The following is a 23,345-nucleotide window of genomic DNA, read 5'->3' on the forward strand; positions in this document are numbered from 1 at the left end:
TCGTTTAAAATCGAAGGAGAAATAAAAAGCTTCCCAGACACAAAACAACTCAAGGAATTCATTACAACCAAAGCAATGCTGCAGGAAATGTTAAGGGGCCTGTTGTAAACAGATCAAAGTGGGAAAAGAATATAGCAAAAAAGGAATACAACTTTAAAGAAGAAAATGGCAATAAACAACTACATATCAATAATAACCTTAAATGTAAATGGATTAAATGATCCAATCAAAAGACATAGAGTAGCTGCGTGGATAAGAAAACAGGACCCATACATATGCTGTCTACAAGAGACACACCTTAGAACAAAAGACACACATAGATTGAAGGTAAAAGGATGGAAAAAAACATTTCATGCAAACGGAAATGAAAAAAAAGCTGAGGTAGCAATACTTATATCAGACAAATTGGACTTTAAAACAAAGGATATAGTAAGAGATAAAGAAGGCCACTACATAATGATGAAGGGAGTAATCCAACAGGAAGATATAACTATCATAAATATCTATGTACCTAATATAGGAGCACCCAAATATATAAAGCAGACTTTGATGGATTTAAAGGGCGAGATCAACAGCAATACTATAATAGTATGGGATTTCAATACCCCACTAACATCACTAGATAGATCCTCAAGAAAGAAAATTAACAAAGAAACAGCAGACTTATTGGAAACACTAGATCAACTCGATTTAATAGATATCTTCAGAACCTTTCACCCTAAAGCAGCAGAATATACATCCTTCTCAAGTGCTCATGGTACATTCTCTAGGATAGACCACATGTTAGGGCACAAAAGTGCTCTCAACAAATTTAAGAAGACTGAAATCATATCAAGCACTTTCTCCAATCACAATGGCATGAAACTAGAAATGAACCACAACAGAAAAGCTCAAAAATTCTCAAACACATGGAAACTAAATAGCAGGTTGTTAAATAATGAATGGATTAAGAATGAGATCACAAAAGAAATAAAAAAAATTCCTAGAAACGAATGACAATGAGCATACAACAATTCAAAATTTTTTTTTTTTTTTTTTTTTTTTTTTCATTTTTCTGAAGCTGGAAACAGGGAGAGACAGTCAGACAGACTCCCGCATGCGCCCGACTGGGATCCACCCGGCACGCCCACCAGGGGCGGTGCTCTGCCCCCCAGGGGGCGATGCTCTGCCCATCCTGGGCGTCGCCATATTGCGACCAGAGCCACTCTAGCGCCTGAGGCAGAGGCCACAGAGCCATCCCCAGCGCCCGGGCCATCTTTGCTCCAATGGAGCCTTGGCTGCGGGAGGGGAAGAGAGAGACAGAGAGGAAAGCGCGGCGGAGGGGTGGAGAAGCAAATGGGCGCTTCTCCTATGTGCCCTGGCCAGGAATCGAACCCGGGTCCTCCGCACGCTAGGCCGACGCTCTACCGCTGAGCCAACCGGCCAGGGCCAACAACTCAAAATTTATGGGACACAGCGAAAGCAGTGCTGAGAGGGAAGTTCATAGCACTACAGGCACACTTTCAGAAGCTAGAAAAAGCTCAAATAAACAACTTAACCCTGCATCTAAAAGAACTAGAAAAAGAACAGCAAGTAAAGCCCAAATGTAGTAGAAGGAAGGAAATAATAAAGGTCAGAGCAGAAATAAATGACATAGAGCCTAAAGAAACAATACAGAGGATCAATGAAACTAGGAGCTGGTTCTTTGAAAAGGTAAACAAGATTGATGAACCTTTAACTAGACTCACCAAGAAAAAGAGAGAGAGGACTCAAATAAATAAAATTGGAAATGAGAGAGGAGAAATAACAGCTGACACAACAGAAATACAAAATATTGTAAGAAAATACTATGAAGAACTGTACCAAAAAACTAGACAACCTAGATGAAGTGGAGAAATTCCTTGAAACATACAATCTTCCAAAAATCAATCTGGAAGAATCAGAAAACCTAAACAAACCGATTACAACAAATGATATCGAAACAGTTATCAAAAAACTCCCAACAAAGAAAAGTCTGGGGCCCAATGGCTTCACAACGGAATTCTACCAAATATTCAAGGAAGAACTAACTCCTATCCTTCTCAAACTATTTCAAAAAATTCAAGAGGAAGGAAGACTTCCAAGCTCCTTTTATGAGGCAGGCATAATTCTGATTCCAAAACCAGGCAAAGACAACACAAAGAAAGAAAATTATAGGCCAATATCTCTGATGAATATAGATGCTAAAATCCTCAACAAAATATTAGCAAACCGGATCCAACAATATATGGAAAAAATCATACACCATGATCAAGTGGGATTTATTCTGGGGAGGCAAGGATGGTACAATATTTGTAAATCAATCAATGTGATTCATCACATAAACAAAAAGAAGGATAAAAACCATATGATAATTTCAATAGATGCAGAAAAAGCATTTGATAAAATCCAGTACCCATTCATGATCAAAACTCTCAGCAAAGGGGGAATACAGGGAACATACCTCAACATGATAAAAGCCATCTATGAGAAACCCACAGCCAACATCATACTCAATGGGCAAAAATTAAAAGCAATCCCCTTAAGATCAGGAACAAGGCAGGGGTGCCCCCTTTCACCACTCTTATTTAACATAGTCCTGGAAGTCCTAGCCACAGCAATCAGACAAGAAGAAGAAATAAAAGACATTCAAGTTGGAAAAGAAGAAGTAAAACTATCATTATTTGCAGATGATATGATATTGTATATAGAAAACCATAAAGACTCAGTCAAAAAGCTACTGGACCTGATAAACAAATTCAGCAAAGTGGCAGGATATAAAATCAATACTCAGAAATCAGAGGCATTTTTATACACCAACAATGAACAGTCAGAAAGAGAAATTAAGGAAACAATCCCCTTCACAATTACAACCAAAAAAATTAAGTACCTAGGAGTAAACTTAACCAAGGAGACTAAAGACTTGTACTCGGAAAATTACAAAGCATTGATAAAAGAAATCAAGGAAGATACAAACAAGTGGAAGCATATACCGTGCTCATGGTTAGGAAGAATAAACATCACTAAAATGTCTATATTACCCAAAGCAATTTATAAATTCAGTGCAATACCAATTAAAATACCAATGACATACTTCAAAGATAGAGAACAAATATTCCAAAAATTTATATGGAACCAAAAGAGAACATGAATAGCCTCAGCAATCTTAAAAAAGAAGAATAAAGTGGGAGGTATCACACTTCCTGATATCAAGTTATACTACAAGGCCATTATACTCAAAACAGCCTGGTACTGGCATAAGAACAGGTATATAGATCAATGGAACAGAACAGAGAACCCAGAAATAAACCCACAGTTCCATGGACAGCTGATATTTGACAAAGGAGGTAAGGAAATACAATAGAGTAAAGACAGCCTCTTTAACAAATGGTGTTGGGAAAATTGGACAGCTATTTGCAAAAAAATGAAACTAGATCACCAGCTTACACCACTCACAAAAATAAACTCAAAATGGATGAAAGACTTAAATGTAGGCCGTGAAACCATAAGCATCTTAGAAGAAAACATAGGCAGTAAGCTCTCGGACATCTCTCGGAGCAATATATTTGCTGATTTATCTCCACGGGGAAGTAAAATAAAAGACAGGATAAACAAATGGGACTATATCAAACTAAAAAGATTTTGCACAGCTAAAGACAACAAGAACAGAATAAAAAGACAAACTACACAGTGGGAGAACGTATTTGACAATACGTCTGATAAGGGGTTAATAACCAAAATTTATAAAGAACTTGTAAATCTCAACACCAGGAAGACAAACAATCCAATCCAAAAATGGGCAAAAGAGATGAATAGACACTTCTCCAAAGAGGACATACAGATGGCCAATAGGCATATGAAAAAATGCTCAACATCACTAATCATTAGAGAAATGCAAATTAAAACCACATTGAGATATCACCTCACACCAGCCAGAATGACGCTCTTCAACAAAACAACACAGAATAAGTGCTGGCGAGGATGTGGAGAAAAGGGAACCCTCCTGCACTGCTGGTAGGAATGCAGACTGGTGCAGCCACTGTGAAAAACAGTATGGAGATTCCTCAAAAAACTGAAAATCGAACTGCCTTTTGACCCAGCTATCCCATTTTTAGGAATATACCCCAAGGACACCATAGAACGGCTCCAAAAGGAGAAATGCACCCCCATGTTTGTGGCAGCATTGTTCACAATAGTGAAGATCTGGAAACAGCCCAAGTGTCCGTCAGAGGACAAGTGGATTAAAAAGCTTTGGTACATATATACTATGGAATACTACTCAGCCATAAGAAATGATGACAACGGATCATTTACAATAACATGGATGGACCTTGATAACATTATATGGAGTGAAATAAGTAAATCAGAAAAAAAAAACTAAGAACTATATGAATCCATACATAGAAGGGACATAAAAATGAGACTCAGAGACATGAACAAGAATGTGATGGCAACAGGGGTGGGGGTTGGGGGGAGGGGGGATGGGGTGAAGAAGGAGAGAGGGGTTGGAGGAGGGGGGAGGCACAAAGAAAACCAGATAGAAGGTGACAGAAGACAATTTAACTTTGGGGGAGGGGTATACAGCACAATCAATTGTCAAAATAATCTGGAGATGTTTTCTCTGAACATATGTACCCTGATTTATCAATGTCACTGCATTAAATTTAATAAATAAATTTTAAAAAAGTGATCCTATCTAGTGTCAGATGCACTAAATATACATCCGGCTACAAAGATATCAGGTAACAATGCTGACGGAGCCTCTAATCTGTTAAATAACTTGGTGCAATCTGCCAACTCCTAGGGCATAACAGAGCCTCTCTTGCATCATCCTGCACTGGCCGGTTTGAGGGGAGCTCTTTGTGGGGCCCAGCACTTGTTTTCTCAGTACTCTGTCCTGGAGCACTTTGAGAGCAGAAATATGGTGTTTGGTTGTCGTTAAAAATACATGATATATGCCTGACCTGTGGTGGCGCAGTGGATGAAGTGTTGACCTGGAAATGCTGAGGTCACCGGTTTGAAGCCCTGGCCTTGCCTGGTCAGGGCGCATATGGGAGTTGATGCTTCTAGCTCCTCCCCTCCTTCTCTCTCTCTGTCTCTCTCTCTCTCTCTGTCCTCTCTAAAATGAATAAATAAAAAAAAATTAAAAAAAAAAATACATGATAGGCCCTGGCCGGTTGGCTCAGAGGTAGAGCGTCGGCCTAGCGTGCGGAGGACCCGGGTTCGATTCCCGGCCAGGGCACACAGGAGAAGCGCCCATTTGCTTCTCCACCCCTCCGCCGCGCTTTCCTCTCTGTCTCTCTCTTCCCCTCCCGCAGCCAAGGCTCCATTGGAGCAAAGATGGCCCGGGCGCTGGGGATGGCTCTGTGGCCTCTGCCTCAGGCGCTAGAGTGGCTCTGGTCGCAACATGGCGACGCCCAGGATGGGCAGATCATCGCCCCCTGGTGGGCAGAGCGTTGCCCCTGGTGGGCGTGCCGGGTGGATCCCGGTCGGGCGCATGCGGGAGTCTGTCTGACTGTCTCTCCCTGTTTCCAGCTTCAGAAAAATGAAAAATGAAAAAAAAAAAAAAATACATGATAGTAGATGTGAAATGATTTTAGAAGGTATGTTTTCCAAACCCATGAAAATTATTTGAAGAATATTTCAGGTAACACTTGCCAGTGTTTAGAAATAGTTTTTTTTTTTAAGAAAAAAAATACTCTTTTATAAATATAGTGATTTTATGACATCTTTTTAAGTATTTGATTACAGACAACTTAGAAGTAATACTGAGTCTGTGAATCCATGATTCGTTACATCTATTCTGTTTGGTTAGCCCAGAAAAAAAAATTGAGAAGTATACTATTTATTTATCAGTCATACACCTCTTAAGCCCTTTAGTTAAGGAAATCCTAACTCTAAAAAAAAATCCATTCAGCTATCCTGTACTTTTTAAGTTAATCTTGCTATTTTAAATGTGAAATCATGAAGCTAATTTAAAAACTCACCTTGTGAGTTGCTTATAGACCCTTCAACTGTAGAAATATTTGGAAATTTAAAATTCAAATTGCTCAATTTACTTATTTAGATTCTTAGATATTTATACCTTTATTTTCTTATAGACAGTAATTTACTTTGTTGGACTGTTTAAGACACTTTTGTTCGTGTAAGAAGACAATATATTCAGTCTGGCTGTAACTGTGTTTTTTGAGGGTCTTTCCAAAAAAATCCTATCTGAGAGCCTGTTATTTTCTCTGAAGTAGATAGAATACCTGTTGTAGAGGAAAGTTTTGTTACCTATCAAGACTGCCCAGGGACATGGAATTACTGACACTAGTCATATTTCCAACAGCCTTTAACCTGTCAAAGAATGCCCAGAGGGAAAGGTGGCTGGTAATGACTGTCTCTCCTTTGAGCACTGTCAGGTGGTTTAGGGTTCACTTTGACCTGGGTTATAAAATTGTTGTTGCAGGAACTAGAAGATAGAAATAGCTGTCTTTTAAGAAGAATATTTGCACAGAAAAGAAAAAAAAAACATGTTGAAAGATATGTTTTATCATCAATACTGTGCCTAGCATTAATAAAGAAATTAATGAGTTTTATTTTCTAGATCAGCGATTCTCAAAACTTTTTTTGGACTCGAAACTGCTTTACATTTGTAAAAATTATTGCGAAGCTCATGACATGTTACTATATAAATTGTTTTATGTAAATAAATATATTTACAAAATAAAAATTTAGTGAGAATATTGACAGTTTTACATACACTCATAAAAATTAGGGGATATTTCAAAATGAACATGAAGCTGTAAAATATTCCCTAATTTTTGTGAGCAGTATAATCTTTAATATCTTGCTTAATAGAATACATCTGGATTTTCATCTGCTTCTGCATTCAATTTGCAGTATGCTGTTTCATTGAAACTTATGAAGAAAATCTGACTTGACACAGATATGTAGTGGGGAAAAGAGAGGACTATTTTAGTTGCCTTTTCAAACTGCTTTGATGTTTTTGCGACAGTTCTTTGGTTCTGCACTAGAACTTAACAAGTGCTAGTTGTTTTTAAAGAACAACTAGTTGTTTCAGTGAACAACTTCTCACACTGTTATATTAAATTTTATTGGTATGTCTTGCACCCTCAACAGATATTTTATCCATGTTGGTATTGTAATATAATGCATTGGTTATTTGAAAAACATTGATGTCCTGAGAGTTCCAAACCTTGAAACATTACATTATATAATATCACATTTAGAAGATTCTCTGATACATAAGTTTTTTTTCCAGCATTTTCTAGATGTAGACAGTGTAGCTGTAGGTTGAAAATGGTAGTCTTATAATCCTATTTTGAAACAACAGTTTAGCATTTATTTAGGAAAATGTATATTATAAATTTTCTTTTAGAATGAAATAAAATTTATTACTCTAAAATGAGTTAATAAAATTTGTTTTTATTTGAAATTTTAAAAATATTCTTGTGAAACAAGTTGAAAGGTACCTAGTTTTTTTTTGTTTCTGTGTAAGATGATAGGAAATCTTTGGGATTCAGAATAAGAATATAATGAATAATAATGAAGTTACTGAGGGAGGAGGTGGAGGAGCATATGAGGGAAATAAATAGTGATGGACAAAGACTTGACTTGAGATGGTGAACCCTATACAGTGTACAGATGATGTGTTGTAGAATTGTGTACCTGAATCATGTGTATTTTTTTTTTTTTTTTTTGAAGCTGGAAACGGGGAGAGACAGTCAGACAGATTCCCGCATGCGCCCGACCGGGATCCACCCGGCACACCCACCAGGGGCGACGCTCTGCCCACCAGGGGGCGATGCTCTGCCCCTCCGGGGCGCAGCTCTGCCGCAACCAGAGCCACTCCAGCGCCCGGGGCAGAGGCCAAGGAGCCATCCCCAGCGCCCGGGCCATCTTTGCTCCAATGGAGCCTCGGCTGCGGGAGGGGAAGAGAGAGACAGAGAGGAAGGGGGGGGGGGTGGAGAAGCAAATGGGCGCTTCTCCTATGTGCCCTGGCCGGGAATCGAACCCGGGTCCCCCGCACGCCAGGCCGACGCTCTACCGCTGAGCCAACCGGCCAGGAAAACATGTGTATTTTTGTTAACCAATGTCATCCCAATAAATTCAATAAAAAGGAAAAATACAATTAAAAAATAATTTATTGAACAATAATGAAGTTACAGAAATTATAGCAGGAATAACCAGAGACAGCTAATAAGAGTGCAGTAAAAACACTGAGTTAATCACAGAAAACACACTCCTAAACCTCTTCTGTGGAACAAGAGCATGCCAGAGTGTATGAGACACTGTCTATGAGCTGTGAGAACCATGATGTTATCACACATTGTGTAACTTCTGGAAAATTTACTGTACACTCAAAAGAAAGAGAATGAAAAAGGCTAATTTTTAGCTTTCCATGAAAATAGGTTTGAACTTGGGAATCCCCTGAAGGCTTCCCAGGAACCTTCTGTGGTCACCAGGCCGCACTTAAAGCACCACTGTTGTCGATGTTTGGATCCACCTTCAAGGTGTTTTAGAAGTTACCTCTGAAAAATCGCTGCACATTTTTTACATTCTGTAACCCTAAAGCCCGTGTGGTAATTCCATGTTAAGATCCTTTCCATCTAGGCCTTACTTTGTGTCTTCTCATAAAATTAACTCGGATACATTTTGTCGTGACATATTAATAAGGGCAAGGGTAAAAAAATGGAAGAATGGTGGTGGGCACTTTTATTATATGTAATAAATTGATTGATTCATTCATTCCATTATTTTACAAAAGAAATTCATAATCTCGCTTTAAGGCTAGGATTTATTGGTGTAGAACCATTTTTCTTTCATCCCTTGGTCCAGTTTATGGCTGGAAAGAATGAAGATGAATAAGAACATCAACCCGCTCTATCTGGGGTCTTGCAGCTTTCTGCTTTACTGTGGGAAAACCAGGCTAGACTTTCACAGGGACCAAGGTCTTAGCCTTCTTTCACGTAGCAACTATGGTATTGAAGTGGGTGCTCCTGTCTCATCTTCTACTGGGAACACTGCCTACAGCTCCTCAGTCACATACCTGAGCTCTCTCACACATTGACTTTAATGTCATAATTGTTAGGATTAAATTGCATAGTAAACATTGTTTTTACAGTAATGTGCTGTTAAGATCGGAATGTTGTTAATTTATGAAATACATTGTGCTATATTTTTTTGATTCTAAAGTGCACATTTTGGTGTATTTTAAAAACACTGAAATGGAGAATGTGTTTTTCGATCAAAGATGTGTCAGTTTAAGTGGTGGCATTTCTCTCTCAATTTTGTGAAATAGTATCAGTTTTTGTTTTAATTTTAAAGTGTTATCTTCAAATATATTTCTATTGTCATAGTTAACAAATGCCTATTTCATGAGGAAGACCAAATTTTAATTTTTAATGGTTCCTCTATTTTTTAAAAGAGAAAGAACAAAGTCTGGCAATAATATATATATATATATATTTTCTGAAATGTGCACTTCCACACTGTTTCATAGGAAATTATCATAAAATTGTGTTCATGTAAATTGTTCAAAAGTTTGCTTTCCTTTTTAGAAAAGTAACCTCCTTTGCTTATGTTTTCAATTTGATTTTCTATATTTAATTCTGTTCACAATAGGTTTATTTTAGGACAGTGGAACTGATACAAGAGCCCATAGAAGGGTCTCCTGGTTTGAGTTTCTACTTCAAAATTAATGGAGTTCCCATATTTTTGAAAGGATCAAACTGGATCCCAGCAGATTCGTTCCAGGATCGAATAACCTCTGACTTGTAAGTTATCATCTTTCCTTCCTTGGTTCTCTTTTATTATTAACAGTCTCACAAAGCTTAAGAGTTACTCATTCTTACTTTCTTTAGCTCCAGTGGAAGGAACTGTGGGGTAATGTAGAATTCTAGGATGATGGAAACTTTAGAGTTGAAAGGACTTTTAAATTCAATATTCCAGGCCTGACCTGTGGTGGTGCAGTGGATAAAGCATCGACCTGGAAATGCTGAGGCCGCCGGTTCGAAACCCTGGGCTTGCCTGGTCAAGGCACATATGGGAGTTGATGCTTCCTGCTCCTCCCCCCCTTCTCTCTCTCTGTCTTTATCTCCTCACCCTCTCTCTCTCCTTTCTAAAATGAATAAATTTAAAAAAATTCAATATTCCATTCTCATGAGCTATATAGTCTTATAGCTAAATCATTTGAGATTGCTTAAACCATCTAAATATTAGGAAACTACTATATTTTCTCTGGGGGAATAAGAAAGTAACTAATTTTGGATCATTAGTTCCTGAAAAAAAAAAAAGATGATTAAATTTGTTTTTCTCCCCAGTTTTTCAAAGAGCACCTAAAATATTTTTGTTCATGCTTTTAAAAAATGAAAACCCATATTTACTTCTTCATGCTAAGGTATTTGCATATTATTTTACTTTAACGTAATAGAAAGAACTAAAAATCTTTAGAACTCTAGATCTAGAAAAAAATTAAAGTATTTTTCTGAAGCTTTGAGAATGGAACAGCATGAGAAAGAAATATTTTTTGGGGGCTTTGTAAACTGTCTTCGTGTTGTCAGTGAAAACAAACCTTGTGAAGTGAAAGTAAACACATTTAACTTATTTACAAATGTATAAATATGCATTGTAGCATATTATTTGATGGTTAGAATGTAGATATGGTTAGTAACTCTTAAGTTTGCCCAAACTTGTAGTAATTTTATTTTACTTCAAAATGTGTATATTGTTTTGAAATTTTTTTTTTTGTATTTTGTATTTTTCTGAAGCTGGAAATGGGGAGAGACAGTCAGACAGACTCCCTGCATGCGCCCGACCGGGATCCATCCGGCACGCCCACCAGGGGCGACACTCCACCCACCAGGGGGCGATGCTCTGCCCATCCTGGGCATCGCTATGTTGCGACCAGAGCCACTCCAGCGCCCGAGGCAGAGGCCACAGAGCCATCCCCAGCGCCCGGGCCATCTTTGCTCCAATGGAGCCTTGGCTGCGGGAGGGGAAGAGAGAGACAGAGAGGAAGGAGAGGGGGAGGGGTGGAGAAGCAGATGGCCGCCTCTCCTGTGTGCCCTGGCCGGAATCGATCCCGGGACTTCTGCACGCCAGGCCAACGCTCTACCACTGAGCCAACCGGCCAGGGCCTATTGTTTTGAATTTTATATTAACTGAAATAATTATCCAGGCATTGGCATAGATAATTACCTCTCTCTCATCCTTTTAAATGTTCCACTCCTCTCCTGGCTGATTTCAGTGGCAGCTGTTTAGCACAGCTGGGCCAATTAGTAAAAGTGCCCCTGGGATCCTTTGCTGGGAGCATGATGCTCTGGGTCCCCGGCTAGCCTGGTAGTGGTCTTTTCTCTTCCTTTGTGGGCACTGCTCTGGAGATGAAGGGACCATGTTCTCAAGGGAGCTGTCAATGTCTACACTTTCCTGAGGTTAATGTGAATAGGAATTGGAAAAACAGAGAAGAAATTTCCTAGAGAAAGAATTACTAGCCTGGAGAAATTGTAAAAGGAGACGAGAGTAAGCTAGCTAGGTACTAATATTCAAACTTTGATTTTTGTCTTATAGTTTAAAATGGTTATATAACATTAGCACATACTTTCCAAAATTTACAACTGTATTTTTCTACATGAATAACTTTAAGACAAAAATTCAGGTTTAAAAATAGTATAATAATGTTGCTGAAAATTTAGAAAGTTGAGAAAATCTCACCCATAATTTTTCTAGGTTTGTTTATTTTATGTAGTTATAGTTTATTGTGCATATAATTTTGTCTTTCTTCACTCAGCATTATAGCCAAACCATCATAATTTTAAAATGTTTTTCTAACAGCTATTTTAAATGTTTATCAACTACAATGTGTTTTTTAAATCTTTTATTAACATTCCCAATTATTTTAAATGAGTATTTGTTTTTAAAATTTGTCTATAGGTTATCACTCCTTTTGCAGTCCACTGTGGATGCTAACATGAATGCTCTTCGGGTGTGGGGAGGAGGTATTTATGAGCGTGATGAATTTTACGAACTCTGTGATGAACTAGGAATAATGGTGAGTAGCTGACAAGCACTTTATTTCTTGATATGTTACTATATCGATGTTCTAAGAGGGTCATATTGCTCATTCTTTCTTTTCTCAGAGTCAGGAATGATGTTCCATTTTTTTTACAAAAGAATAAACGGCAGCTTAAGAACTCAGAACCATAGTCGATGGTGAATATCATAATTATTTAATTATTTTAAAGTGATAGACATCTTCTATAGTACAAAGTTATATCTAAGTATCTACATTTTCTCTGAAGTTTTCTTTATGATATAACAGTATGCATAAAAAGAAAAAATATCTAAAAATATTAACTTTAAGCAGCACTAACAAGCACCAGAGAGAAGAAAAATAATAAAATTAAATAAAGTAAGAGTGTGCTTTATACTGTTATTAAGCACTTTCAACCTGTTTTGCATTAGTGAGGGTTAAGCATAGGAAATATATTTTTAGTTCTAGTGTTACAGTTTTAAAATATAAAGATCTCCATAGAAGAGTGGGAATTATAATAATGTTGATAATGCTAATGGTCATATTACAATATTTTATAATATTTATCGAGTGCCAGGCTTCGTTCTCAGTGCTTTGCATCTATTTTATTTCATCTTCATGCTTATTCTCTGGGGTGGTTATTGTTCTGTATCCCCATTGTACAATAAGGAAACTTGCACGCACAGAGATGAAATAACTTGTCCACTTTCACACAGTCGGGCAGTGGTGGAATCTAGGTTCCGACTCAAAGTGACTGATTTGGGGCCATGTTCCATGACAGCCTCCTTAGGAGTGAGCCTCTGTAGTGTCAGTACGGAAATGTCCAGGTAGTCAATTTTTTTGGCTATGAAAACTTAGTTCCTTTATAAACAATGTCTGTTTCTTAACAGTCTGGTCCATCTCTCAATACCAAATTCCCAGTGAAAATTAGACTGAATTAGGAGTGAGGAGGGGCTGTTGAGGGGAAGCTTTATTTTAAATTTTATATTCCTCTCAACACATTCACTATTTCCTTATTTGAATTCTTTCCTGCCTCCCTAACATTTCCTCTTGTCTGGTTTCCCTCCAGTTACGTGCATTTCTGGAAAGTCACGGGGTCCCTGAGTGCTTTTCCCAGGGCCTCGCACCTGGTAGTGTGCAAGTGCTCACACTCATCAGGCAAACCTGGGTTTTCATTTGCATGAAAGATAATCTCCAGAATTCAGAGTGAAGAATTTCTTTTTGTGTGATAAAATCGACAGAAGTGCTTTATTGCCTTTTACTTGATTTGCTAGGTATGGCAGGATTTTATGTTTGCCTGTGCCCTATATCCAACCGATCGAGACTTCATAGATTCAGTGAGAACAGAAGTTGCTTACCAGGTACGTTATCACCATTCCAAGAAGAAGGAAAAGACTTACGTTTTAGTTTTCCCTCTTATTAAATCTCTCCATGCTTCTTTTTGTTGTTTTCTTTACTAAATCCCATGAAAAATCACAGGTAATTGACTTCCTGGGACACTCCTCCCAGTCTCGAGGCTTTACCGTCTTACGACTCTCAGGTTTATCCCCAGCCCTGACTTCAGTGCTGCATTCCTGATTCTTAAATCCAGCTGCCAATTCCGTGCCTCCACTTGGAGATTTAATAGGCATCCCAAATGTATCATGTCCAAACCAAATTTATACTGTATTACCTTCTCTAAACTTGCTTGTCCTGCTATTTTCAAAAATTGACATTGCTAGTCTGAATTTCTTGTGAAAAATTTAAAGTGATTCTTGATTCCCCGATTGCTTTTGCATTCCTCACACACACACTCATATTTATATTTACAGATCTGTAAATGCAAAGGAGTGATTCTGTCCTAGTTCCATTCACTGGAAAGGCCTAGAAACAATGAACAACCTAGTAATACTGAGCATCCTTATATTGAAGTACTATTTTCCATTAAGAGAAGGTCTTCTTGAGAAACTGATTTTAGGTTTGGGACAGAAAATATACTAGACAACCCTGGGATATTTTGACACACAGATACCAAGGAAGCTGTCAAAGATATGCCAAAGGAACTTTGACAAGACTCTGACCAACCAAAACTGGGGCAATCAGAGGTTCAATAAGGATAAGAATGTCAGTGGATTGAAATCCATGAAGTGTATTTATACAGTAATTGAGATTATAATTATAGTGAGGTGTATTTGTGTGAAAAATCAAAAGAAATGCAAGGAAGAGATTACCGTAACACTCCAGATAGCAGTTGTTTTGGAAGCAGAAAAGGACTGCATTGGGAAGGGGCCCTGAGGGCTTCTAGGGTCATTGGTAAAGTTTTTTTTCTTGATCTGGGTGGTGGTTACAGACTGATTGCCTTACAATTACTATGCCATAATTTTTCTTTTTTTGTATTTTATTTTAAAAAATGATTTAAAAAGTTGAATCATTCCTTACTCAAAGCCTTCCAGATAAAGGTCAAGACCCTCAGCTGGCCCTCTCCTGTCTCTGCCTGCCTCTCCACCTCACCCAGCACCACCTCCTCGTGCTAAGCACCATCTCTGCCGCGCTGGGTGCCCTGGAACACCGTCCGCGTCACCTTCCCTTGTGAGGCCCTCCTCACTCATTCTCTTCTGGCCCCTCGGACAGTGAGCACGGCTTTCTCTGGGAAAGCCTTTCTAACGCTGCACATCTACACGAGGCCATTGCCCTATGGCCTACATCACACTTTGAATTCTTTGTTTAGGTGGTGTCACCCCTGCAAGGTTGCCATCTCCCCGAGGCCAGGGCCTGTTCCCCTCTGCGTCCCCCTCCCTGGCTGGATTATTCGCCACGGATGGATGGATGGATGAATGAATAACTTTTCAAGTGTTAATTATAGTTATGCAGGTTTCAAACATTTCAGTTATGTCTTTCATACAAATAATTAAAATACGATATCTACGTGCCTTCAGTTCTTTTATGTGTTATCAAAAAGAGAGCGTTTTATATTAAAAAAATAATACATCATGATCAAGTGGGATTCATCCCAGAATCTCAAGGATGGTTCAACATACGTAAAACGGTTAACGTAATACACTATATCAACAAAACAAAGAACAAAAACCACATGATCTTATCAATAGATGCAGAAAAGGCTTTTGATAAAATACAACACAATTTTATGTTTAAGACTCTCAACAAAATGGGTATAGAAGGAAAATATCTCAACATGATAAAGGCCATATATGATAAACCATCAGCTAACATCATATTAAATGGCACTAAACTGAAAGCTTTCCCCCTTAAATCAGGAACAAGACAGGGTTGTCCACTCTCTCCACTCTTATTTAATGTGGTACTAGAGGTTCTAGCCAGAGCAATCAGACAAGACAAAGAAATAAAGGGCATCCATATTGGAAAAGGAGAAGTAAAGGTATCACTTTTTGCAGATGATATGATCCTATACATCGAAAACCCCAAAGAATCCACAAAAAGACTACTAGAAACAATAAGCCAATACAGTAAGGTCGCAGGATACAAAATTAACATACAGAAGTCAGTAGCCTTTCTATATGCCAACAATGAAACAATTGAGAACGAACTCAAAAGAATAATCCCCTTCACGACTGCAACAAAAAAAATAAAATACTTAGGAATAAACATAACAAAGAATGTAAAGGACTTATATAATGAAAACTATAAACCATTGTTAAGGGAAATCGAAAAAGATATAATGAGATGGAAGAATATACCTTGTTCTTGGCTAGGAAGAATAAATATAATCAAGATGGCTATATTACCCAAAGCAATATACAAATTTAATGCAATTCCCATCAAACTTCCAATGACGTTTTTTAAAGAAATAGAGCAAAAAATCATCAGATTTATATGGAACTATAAAAAACCCCGAATAGCCAAAGCAATCCTAAAGAAAAAGAATGAAGCTGGGGGCATTACAATACCTGACTTCAAACTATATTATAGGGCCACGACAATCAAACAGCATGGTATTGGCAGGAAAATAGACACTCAGACCAATGGAACAGAATAGAAAACCCAGAAATAAAACCACATATATATAGTCAAATAATTTTTGATAAAGGGGCCAACAACACACAATGGAGAAAAGAAAGCCTCTTCAATAAATGGTGCTGGGAAAACTGGAAAGCCACATGCAAAAGAATGAAACTGGACTACAGTCTCTCCCCCTGTACAAAAATTAACTCAAAATGGATCAAAGATCTAAACATAAGACCTGAAACAATTAAGTACATAGAAGAAGACATAGGTACTCAACTCATGGACCTGGGTTTTAAAGAGCATTTTATGAATTTGACTCCACAGGCAAGAGAAGTGAAGGCAAAAATTAATGAATGGGACTACATCAGACTAAGAAGTTTTTGCTCAGCAAGAGAAACTGATAGCAAAATAAACAGAAAGCCAACTAAATGGAAAATGATATTTTCAAACAACAGCTCAGATAAGGGCCTAATATCCAAAATATACAAAGAACTCATAAAACTCAACAACAAACAAACAAACAATCCAATAAAAAAATGGGAAGAGGATATGAACAGACACTTCTCCCAGGAAGAAATACAAATGGCCAACAGATATATGAAAAGATGCTCATCTTCTTTAGCTATTAGAGAAATGCAAATCAAAACGGCAATGAGATACCACCTCACACCTGTTCGATTAGCTATTATTAGCAAGACAGGTAATAGCAAATGTTGGAGAGGCTGTGGAGAAAAAGGAACCCTCATCCACTGTTGGTGGGAATGTAAAGTAGTACAACCATTATGGAAGAAAGTATGGTGGTTCCTCAAAAAACTGCAAATAGAACTACCTTATGACCCAGCAATCCCTCTACTAGGTATATACCCCCAAAACTCAGAAACATTGATACGTAAAGACACATGCAGCTCCATGTTTATTGCAGCATTGTTCCCAGTGGCCAGGACATGGAAACAACCAAAAAGCCCTTTAATAGATCACTGGATAAAGAAGATGTGGCACATATACACTATGGAATACTACTCAGCCATAAGAAATGATGACATCGGAACATTTACAGCAAAATGGTAGGATCTTGATAACATGATACGAAGTGAAATAAGTAAATCAGAAAAAACCAGGAACTGCATTATTCCATACGTAGGTGGGACATAAAAGTGAAACTAAGAGACATTGATAAGAGTATGGTGGTTACGAGGGGGAGGGGGGAATGGGAGAGGGAAAGGGGGAGGGGGAGGGGCACAAAGAAAACAAGATAGAAGGTGACAGAGGACAATCTGACTTTGGGTGATGGGTATGCAACATAATTGAACAAGATAACCTGGACTTGTTATCTTTGAATATATGTATCCTGATTTATTGATGTCACCCCATTAAAAAAATTAAAAAAAAGAGCGTTTTATACAGCATTTTGTTAACATTTAAAAATAAAGTTTACCATAAAATTCTAGGTCAGTCTTCAGGGTGTCACAGAGTCACTGAAGCTTCTTGCCTCTTCTGTGTGTGTATTTGTGTTTTCATCAGCACCACAAACATGCCAGTTACCGTTGGTAGCAGCCCTCACTTACCTGGACATATATAGGGGCAAATAAAGGGAATACTGTTTCTGAGGCTGGTTTATAAAAATGCAGGATTTTAAAAAATGAGATATATCGCTTTAATACATCTTTAATGCATCTCTATGTCATGTATGAATTACTTAGCATCTTGGAGACCACTGGGCTCCATCCCTGTAATCATCCATTACAGTGAAAGAGCAGCTGTAAATTAAGTTCCAGAAGAATTTCTTTTGACCACTGACTCACTCCGTTGTCCTCAAAGATTTAATTGCCCTCTTCAGTTGGGGTACATCTCCCAGGGTGTTAGAAGAACTGGATCCTTTCTCCATTATCTAGGGCTGGCCCACAGTAAGCCCATGTCATACAGATGTCAATTCTTAAGGTTGGCAGTGTTTAGATAGATTCAGTAACTTACTTAGCCTTAGTTGATTTCTTAGGACATGACACTGATACTGATTTCAGGAGATATCTTCTTGATGTCTTAATCTTTTTTCTTTAAAATATTTTATATATCTGTCTTTAACTTCCACAGTATCTCTGATACTCTCTTGCTTTGTAAAATCCCCTCTAGTGCTTATGATTTTTTACCTTGTTGGAGACTGCGGGAACCTCGATACATCTTTCAGCCAAAGTATTTGCTCTGTCTCATTTGTTTCTTTGTTTGCACAAAGCTCAACTGGTGCTGTGACAGCTCACCCTGTAATGTAACATCTTCTGCATTCTGTATTTTTAGAAGATTGTTGTGGTGAATTGGATAGGATAACGATAAGATTGATTTCTTTTTTGTTGTTGTTTAAAGAAGGGATTATATTTTCTTCAGTTTTTATACAGCAGAGAAGAGAAAACCTATCTTTCTTTTTTCTTTCTTTTTCTTGAAGTGAGAAGCAGGGAGGCAGAGAGACAGACTCCCGCATGGCCTGACTGGGATTCACCCGGCATGCCCACCAGGGGGTGATGCTCTGCCCATCTGGGGCATTGCTCCATTGCAACCAAAGCCATTCATTCTAGTGTCTGAGGCAGAGGCCATGCAGCCATCCTCAGCAGCTGGGCCAGCTTTGCTCCAGTGGAGCCTTGGCTGTGGGAGGGGAAGAGAGACATAGAGAGGAAGGAGAGGGGCAGGGGTGGAGAGGCAGTTGGTCACTTCTCCTGTGTGCCCCGGCCAGGAATCGAACCCAGGACTTCTATACAGTGGGCTGACGCTCTACCACTGAGCCAACCGGCCAGAGCCAAGGAACCCTATCTTATTGATGTTTGTAAAATCTAGATAAAAAGAATCTCAGAGATTTCTTAAAATGTATCCCTACAGGTAAGTTTACTAGCCATTTTCTGAAGAGTTTACTGGAACATAATAATAATTTATGTACAGAAATTCAGTAGCTGTAATTTTATAAATATTATAGCTCTGAGATTTTTTTATGTTGAGCATTTGAAAATTGTTTTATGTTCTCTTAAATTTTAGATCAGGAGACTGAAATCTCATCCCTCCATCATCATATGGAGTGGAAACAATGAAAATGAAGCAGCACTGATGAGGAACTGGTATAGCATAGACCGGAGAGACCTGCACACCTACATCAGGGATTATGTGGAACTGTACGTGAAAAACATCCGAGAGGTCGTCTTGGCAGTAAGTGATAGCTTTTATGCAGTAGAATTTAAGAGCCTGTTTTAGAAATAGAACAGTTTGAATATTAGTATAGTATATTTTTATGCCCTTTATTTTAGGGCAACCTTTAACAATATCGCTTTAATGAGGAGCAGTCCATTGTAATGATGCAGCCTGTGAAAGGAGTCATGGGTTTTGACCTTCTTTAAGAATTAACCTGTCTGTAGAACTCACCACACATGTAACAATATTGTGCTTACAATTGCAGGTTGTCACAGACACTTTGGAGACTATCCATGGATTCCCAAAAGTTGTGAATCTCTATATTTGATGATATATTGATCTACCACTTTTTTTTTTAAAGGTGACATTAAGATAATAAAACCTGACCAGGTGGTGGCGCAGTGGGTAGAGCACTGACCTGGGATGCTGAGGACCCTGGTTTGAAACCCTGAGGTCACCGGCTTGTGCACGGGCTCACCAGCTTGAGCACGGGATTGCAGTCTTCAGTTTTGGATTATAGACATGACCGCATGGTCATTGGCTTGAAGTTTAAAGTTGCTGACTTGAGCAAGGGGTCAGTGGCTCGGCTGCAGCGCCCTACTCCCCATCCCCCATCCGAGCACATGTGAGAAAACAATGAATGACTCGTGACAGAACTACAAGTTTATGCTTATTATCTCTCTCCTTTCCTGTTTGTCTCTCTGTATCTCTCTCTTAAAAAACAAACAAAAAAACACAACAGAATTTAGTTGTTTTTCTTTTTAATTTTTATATAGAAGATTAAATTTAATGGTGACATTAGTCAGTAAGAATACATAGGTTTCAGGTGAACATTTCTAAAGCATTTGAACTGTTGATTTTGTTGTATACCCATCACCTAAAGTCAAATCATTTTCCGTTACCTTGTATTTGTTGAATTAATTTTCTAATGGTAAATAACTTGGTCCTAGTATATAAGCTTTATATAGTTAATAATGCTTTCTTCTTCTACTCTATGCCATATTTGATTTGCTAATATTTTAATGAGAATTAAAAACTTCATATTCACAAGTGAAATTGGTAAGAACTGTAAATTCAAATGCCTAGAGAAGTCAAATTTGTTTTAAAAAGTTGAGTGAAGAAGAATAGATGAGGCTCACAAAAAGAGAAGAGAGGTCTGTGGTTATAGGAGAATGGATGTTGGGTCTCGTAACATTTATATTTAGCATTTAAAATGTTATTTATACATAATTATTGGCAAGATAGATTTGGCCCATAGAACCCAGATTGTAACATTTTGTATGTGTATGTATGTTTGTACTCACTTCCCAGAATAAATTAGGAGGCTTTAAAAAATGCATACAAACTATCTATTTATTTACTTATTTATTCTATGTGTGATGGTTGATCTTGAGCATGCAGGGAGCAAGCTGGCCAAACTTATCTAAATTCACATTTCTTTGATTCCAATTCTTATGTCCAAAGATAAATGCATAGGAACAATTTAAATAAAATAGAGATGATCAATTTTACTAAGACAGATTCACCTATAAAATAGTCTGGGCCCAGTGCCTTTGGGGGGGCATACATTTCTCCCCATATATTTAATTTCTCCTATGGTTATTATCCAGTTTGGGTTTACAACTTATCCTGGAACTATGGATGTTTATGTTTTCTGGTAACATAACATTTTATCTAGAATTTAAAAGTTTCACTGTAAGACATTGACTGTCCAGTTTTCCCAACACCATTTATTGAAGATGTTGTTCTTTCCCCATTGCATATTGTTGGTTCCTTAGTTGTAAATTAATTGGTCATATATATGTGGGTTTATTTCTGGGTTCTCTATTCTGCTGTATTGACTTACAAGTTTATTTTTATGCCAGTGCCATACTGTTTAAATTACTATAGCTTGGTAATATAGTTTGAAGTCAGGATGTGTGATGCCTTAAGCTTTGTTCTTCTTTCTCAGAATTAATTTTATTATTCAGAGTCTTTTGTGGTTACATATAAATTTTTGGAGTGTTCATTCTATTTTTCTGAAAAATACCTTTTTTTGTGACGGCCAGAGAGAGACAGAGGGACAGATAGGGACAGACAGACAGGAAGGGAGAGAGATGAGAAGCATCAATTCTTTGTTGTAGCACCTTAGTTGTTCATTGATTGTTTTCTCATATGTGCCTTCACCAGAGGGCTATGCTATAGCAGACAGAGTGATGCTTTGCTCAAGCCAGTGACCTTGGGCTCAAGCTGGTGAGCCTTTATCAAACCAGATGAGCCTGTGCTCAAGGTGGTGACCTCAGGGTTTCAAACCTGGGTCCTCTCTGTCCAGTCTGACACTCTATCCATTGTGCTTCCGCCTGGTCAGGCTGAAAAATACCATTGACATTTTGATAGAAATTGAATTGAATCATTAGATTGCTTTAGGTAGAATGGTTTGTTAAACACTATTAACTTTTTCAGTTAATGAGTATGGAATATCTTTTCATTTATATGTATCTTCAATGTCTGTTATCAATGTCTTATAGTTTTTAGTTTACAGGTCTTTCAACTCCTTGGTTAAATTTATTTCAAGATATTTTATTCCTTTTGATGCAATTATAAATAGAATTGTCTTAATTTCTCTTTCTGATAGTTCACTTATTAGTGTAAAAAATGCAGCAGGTTCCCATATATAGTAATGCCTCGGTTATAAGTAAAGAAAAAAAAACCACAGGAAAAAAGATTGAAAGCAAACAGAAAAATAAAAAAGAAACACCTACAGAAATATAAGAATAAAAATATAAAAATTTAGTAAAAATGAAACTCAAAAATGAAAAAGAGAAAAAATAAGAAAAAAAGAATTAAAAGAAAGGAGGGGAAAAGGAAATAAAAAGTAAATTTTGGTGTCAAGAAGTTTCTTCCTGTTGGTGTCACTGTATTACAACTTTTGTCTGTGAAGTTTCTGGACTGTATGCGAAGATGTTGCTGTGGCAATGATGTAGGTGGGGTCCCAGTTGCGTTGGTGGGTGGGGCCTCTTGAGAAGGCTTTACCACTTTAGATTTCCTGCTTTAAGGCTTTAGAAATGGTGATCTCAGGCTTTCTGAGCTCCTTTCCACATCTCAAGAGACCTGGGGACTAGACATGGAACACTTCTGTTCTTCAGGGGAGAGAGCAGCTCTGGAGAACTAGCTGTGGGTTGTGTCTGTCACTTTCAGTACCACAAGATGAGGGAGGCGGGATCTGGGAGGCTGAGGGGCCACACTTCAGCTTTCTCTGTCTCTGCCAAGTGCGGGCTACAGGCTGATCGCAAGAACATCGGCTGTGACCCTGCGGTCTGTCTGCCTTGGTTTATCTCACCCTTTGCCCCTCTAGCTCTCCAATTCTCCCTACAGAAGGAGACCCAGTCACTCCAAATTTCCCTCTTCATACCCCTCAGACAAAATCCAGAGAGCCCAAGCTTCCCTCCTCCCCATAGTGCAGTAGAGAAAAAAAAAAGTCACTCTGGGTTTGTCTCCTCTCCTCTCCAAAACCCATCACAATTGTGTTTCATCTTTTACCCCCCTTTTTATTCCCTTTTCACCATGCCCCCTTTAGTCCATTTAGTGCATGGATCTTTCAGGCACACTTGCGAGCCCCGCTGGGGTTTATTCACTACATTATAGTTGTTCAATTTGTTGAAATTTGAAGGGGAAAGATCTGGAGTATCTCTCTCATCTCCTGTTCTCTGATGTCATCCAAGTCTGGGTTTCTATCAACCTGGCTTACACTGTTCACTTCATCCTGGTGATTCCCTGAGCCCTTACTGTACCCAACTTGGGACCCACACAGGCTGCTTTCAGCACCTTTTCCATACAAACAGTTAGTTTTGGCTTGTGATGCAGACTTTCCTAAAATCTCTCAAAGGTTCACAAACCTTTTGCAGTGATTGGCCTTGGTGTACCCCATACTTTTGGCTAAATGGTTCAAAGTCTAGCACCAGTGGCAGATGGCCTTGGTTAGAAGTTTAGTCTTCCCCAGGCACTTACAAGCCCAGCACAGGTGGCAAACACTTACAGATAAATGATCTCATGTAAAATGGCCTGGGACTCGGCACAGGCAGCAGCTGACCTTGGCCTGCACCAGCATCCCTACAAAAAGATCTCAAACCAACACCCCTGGTGGCCAACTTCAGATCACACGAGAGCACAACCCAAACACCTCCACAAATGTCATACCCAGAGG

The 23,345-nt window shown here is 38.3% G+C and overlaps 1 protein-coding gene and 1 non-coding gene across 2 annotated transcripts in view; one reads left to right on the top strand and one right to left on the bottom strand.

The window, feature by feature from the left end:
- The window catches only part of MANBA (mannosidase beta), a 165,258-nt gene that overhangs the window by 83,097 nt on the left and 58,816 nt on the right, over nucleotides 1-23,345 (top strand). Inside the window, exons 8-11 of the mRNA XM_066280789.1 lie at nucleotides 9,628-9,779; nucleotides 11,935-12,052; nucleotides 13,309-13,395; nucleotides 19,013-19,180. Of these exons, the coding sequence (XP_066136886.1) occupies nucleotides 9,628-9,779; nucleotides 11,935-12,052; nucleotides 13,309-13,395; nucleotides 19,013-19,180 (525 nt within the window). The remainder of the gene's footprint in view (nucleotides 1-9,627; nucleotides 9,780-11,934; nucleotides 12,053-13,308; nucleotides 13,396-19,012; nucleotides 19,181-23,345) is intronic.
- Nucleotides 20,533-20,657, bottom strand: LOC136307251 (small nucleolar RNA SNORA38). The gene has a single exon (XR_010725911.1). It is a non-coding gene; the product is annotated as a small nucleolar RNA SNORA38 (small nucleolar RNA).

Source organism: Saccopteryx bilineata, chromosome 5, assembly GCF_036850765.1.
Source record: "Saccopteryx bilineata isolate mSacBil1 chromosome 5, mSacBil1_pri_phased_curated, whole genome shotgun sequence".
NCBI classification, from domain to species: domain Eukaryota; kingdom Metazoa; phylum Chordata; class Mammalia; order Chiroptera; family Emballonuridae; genus Saccopteryx; species Saccopteryx bilineata.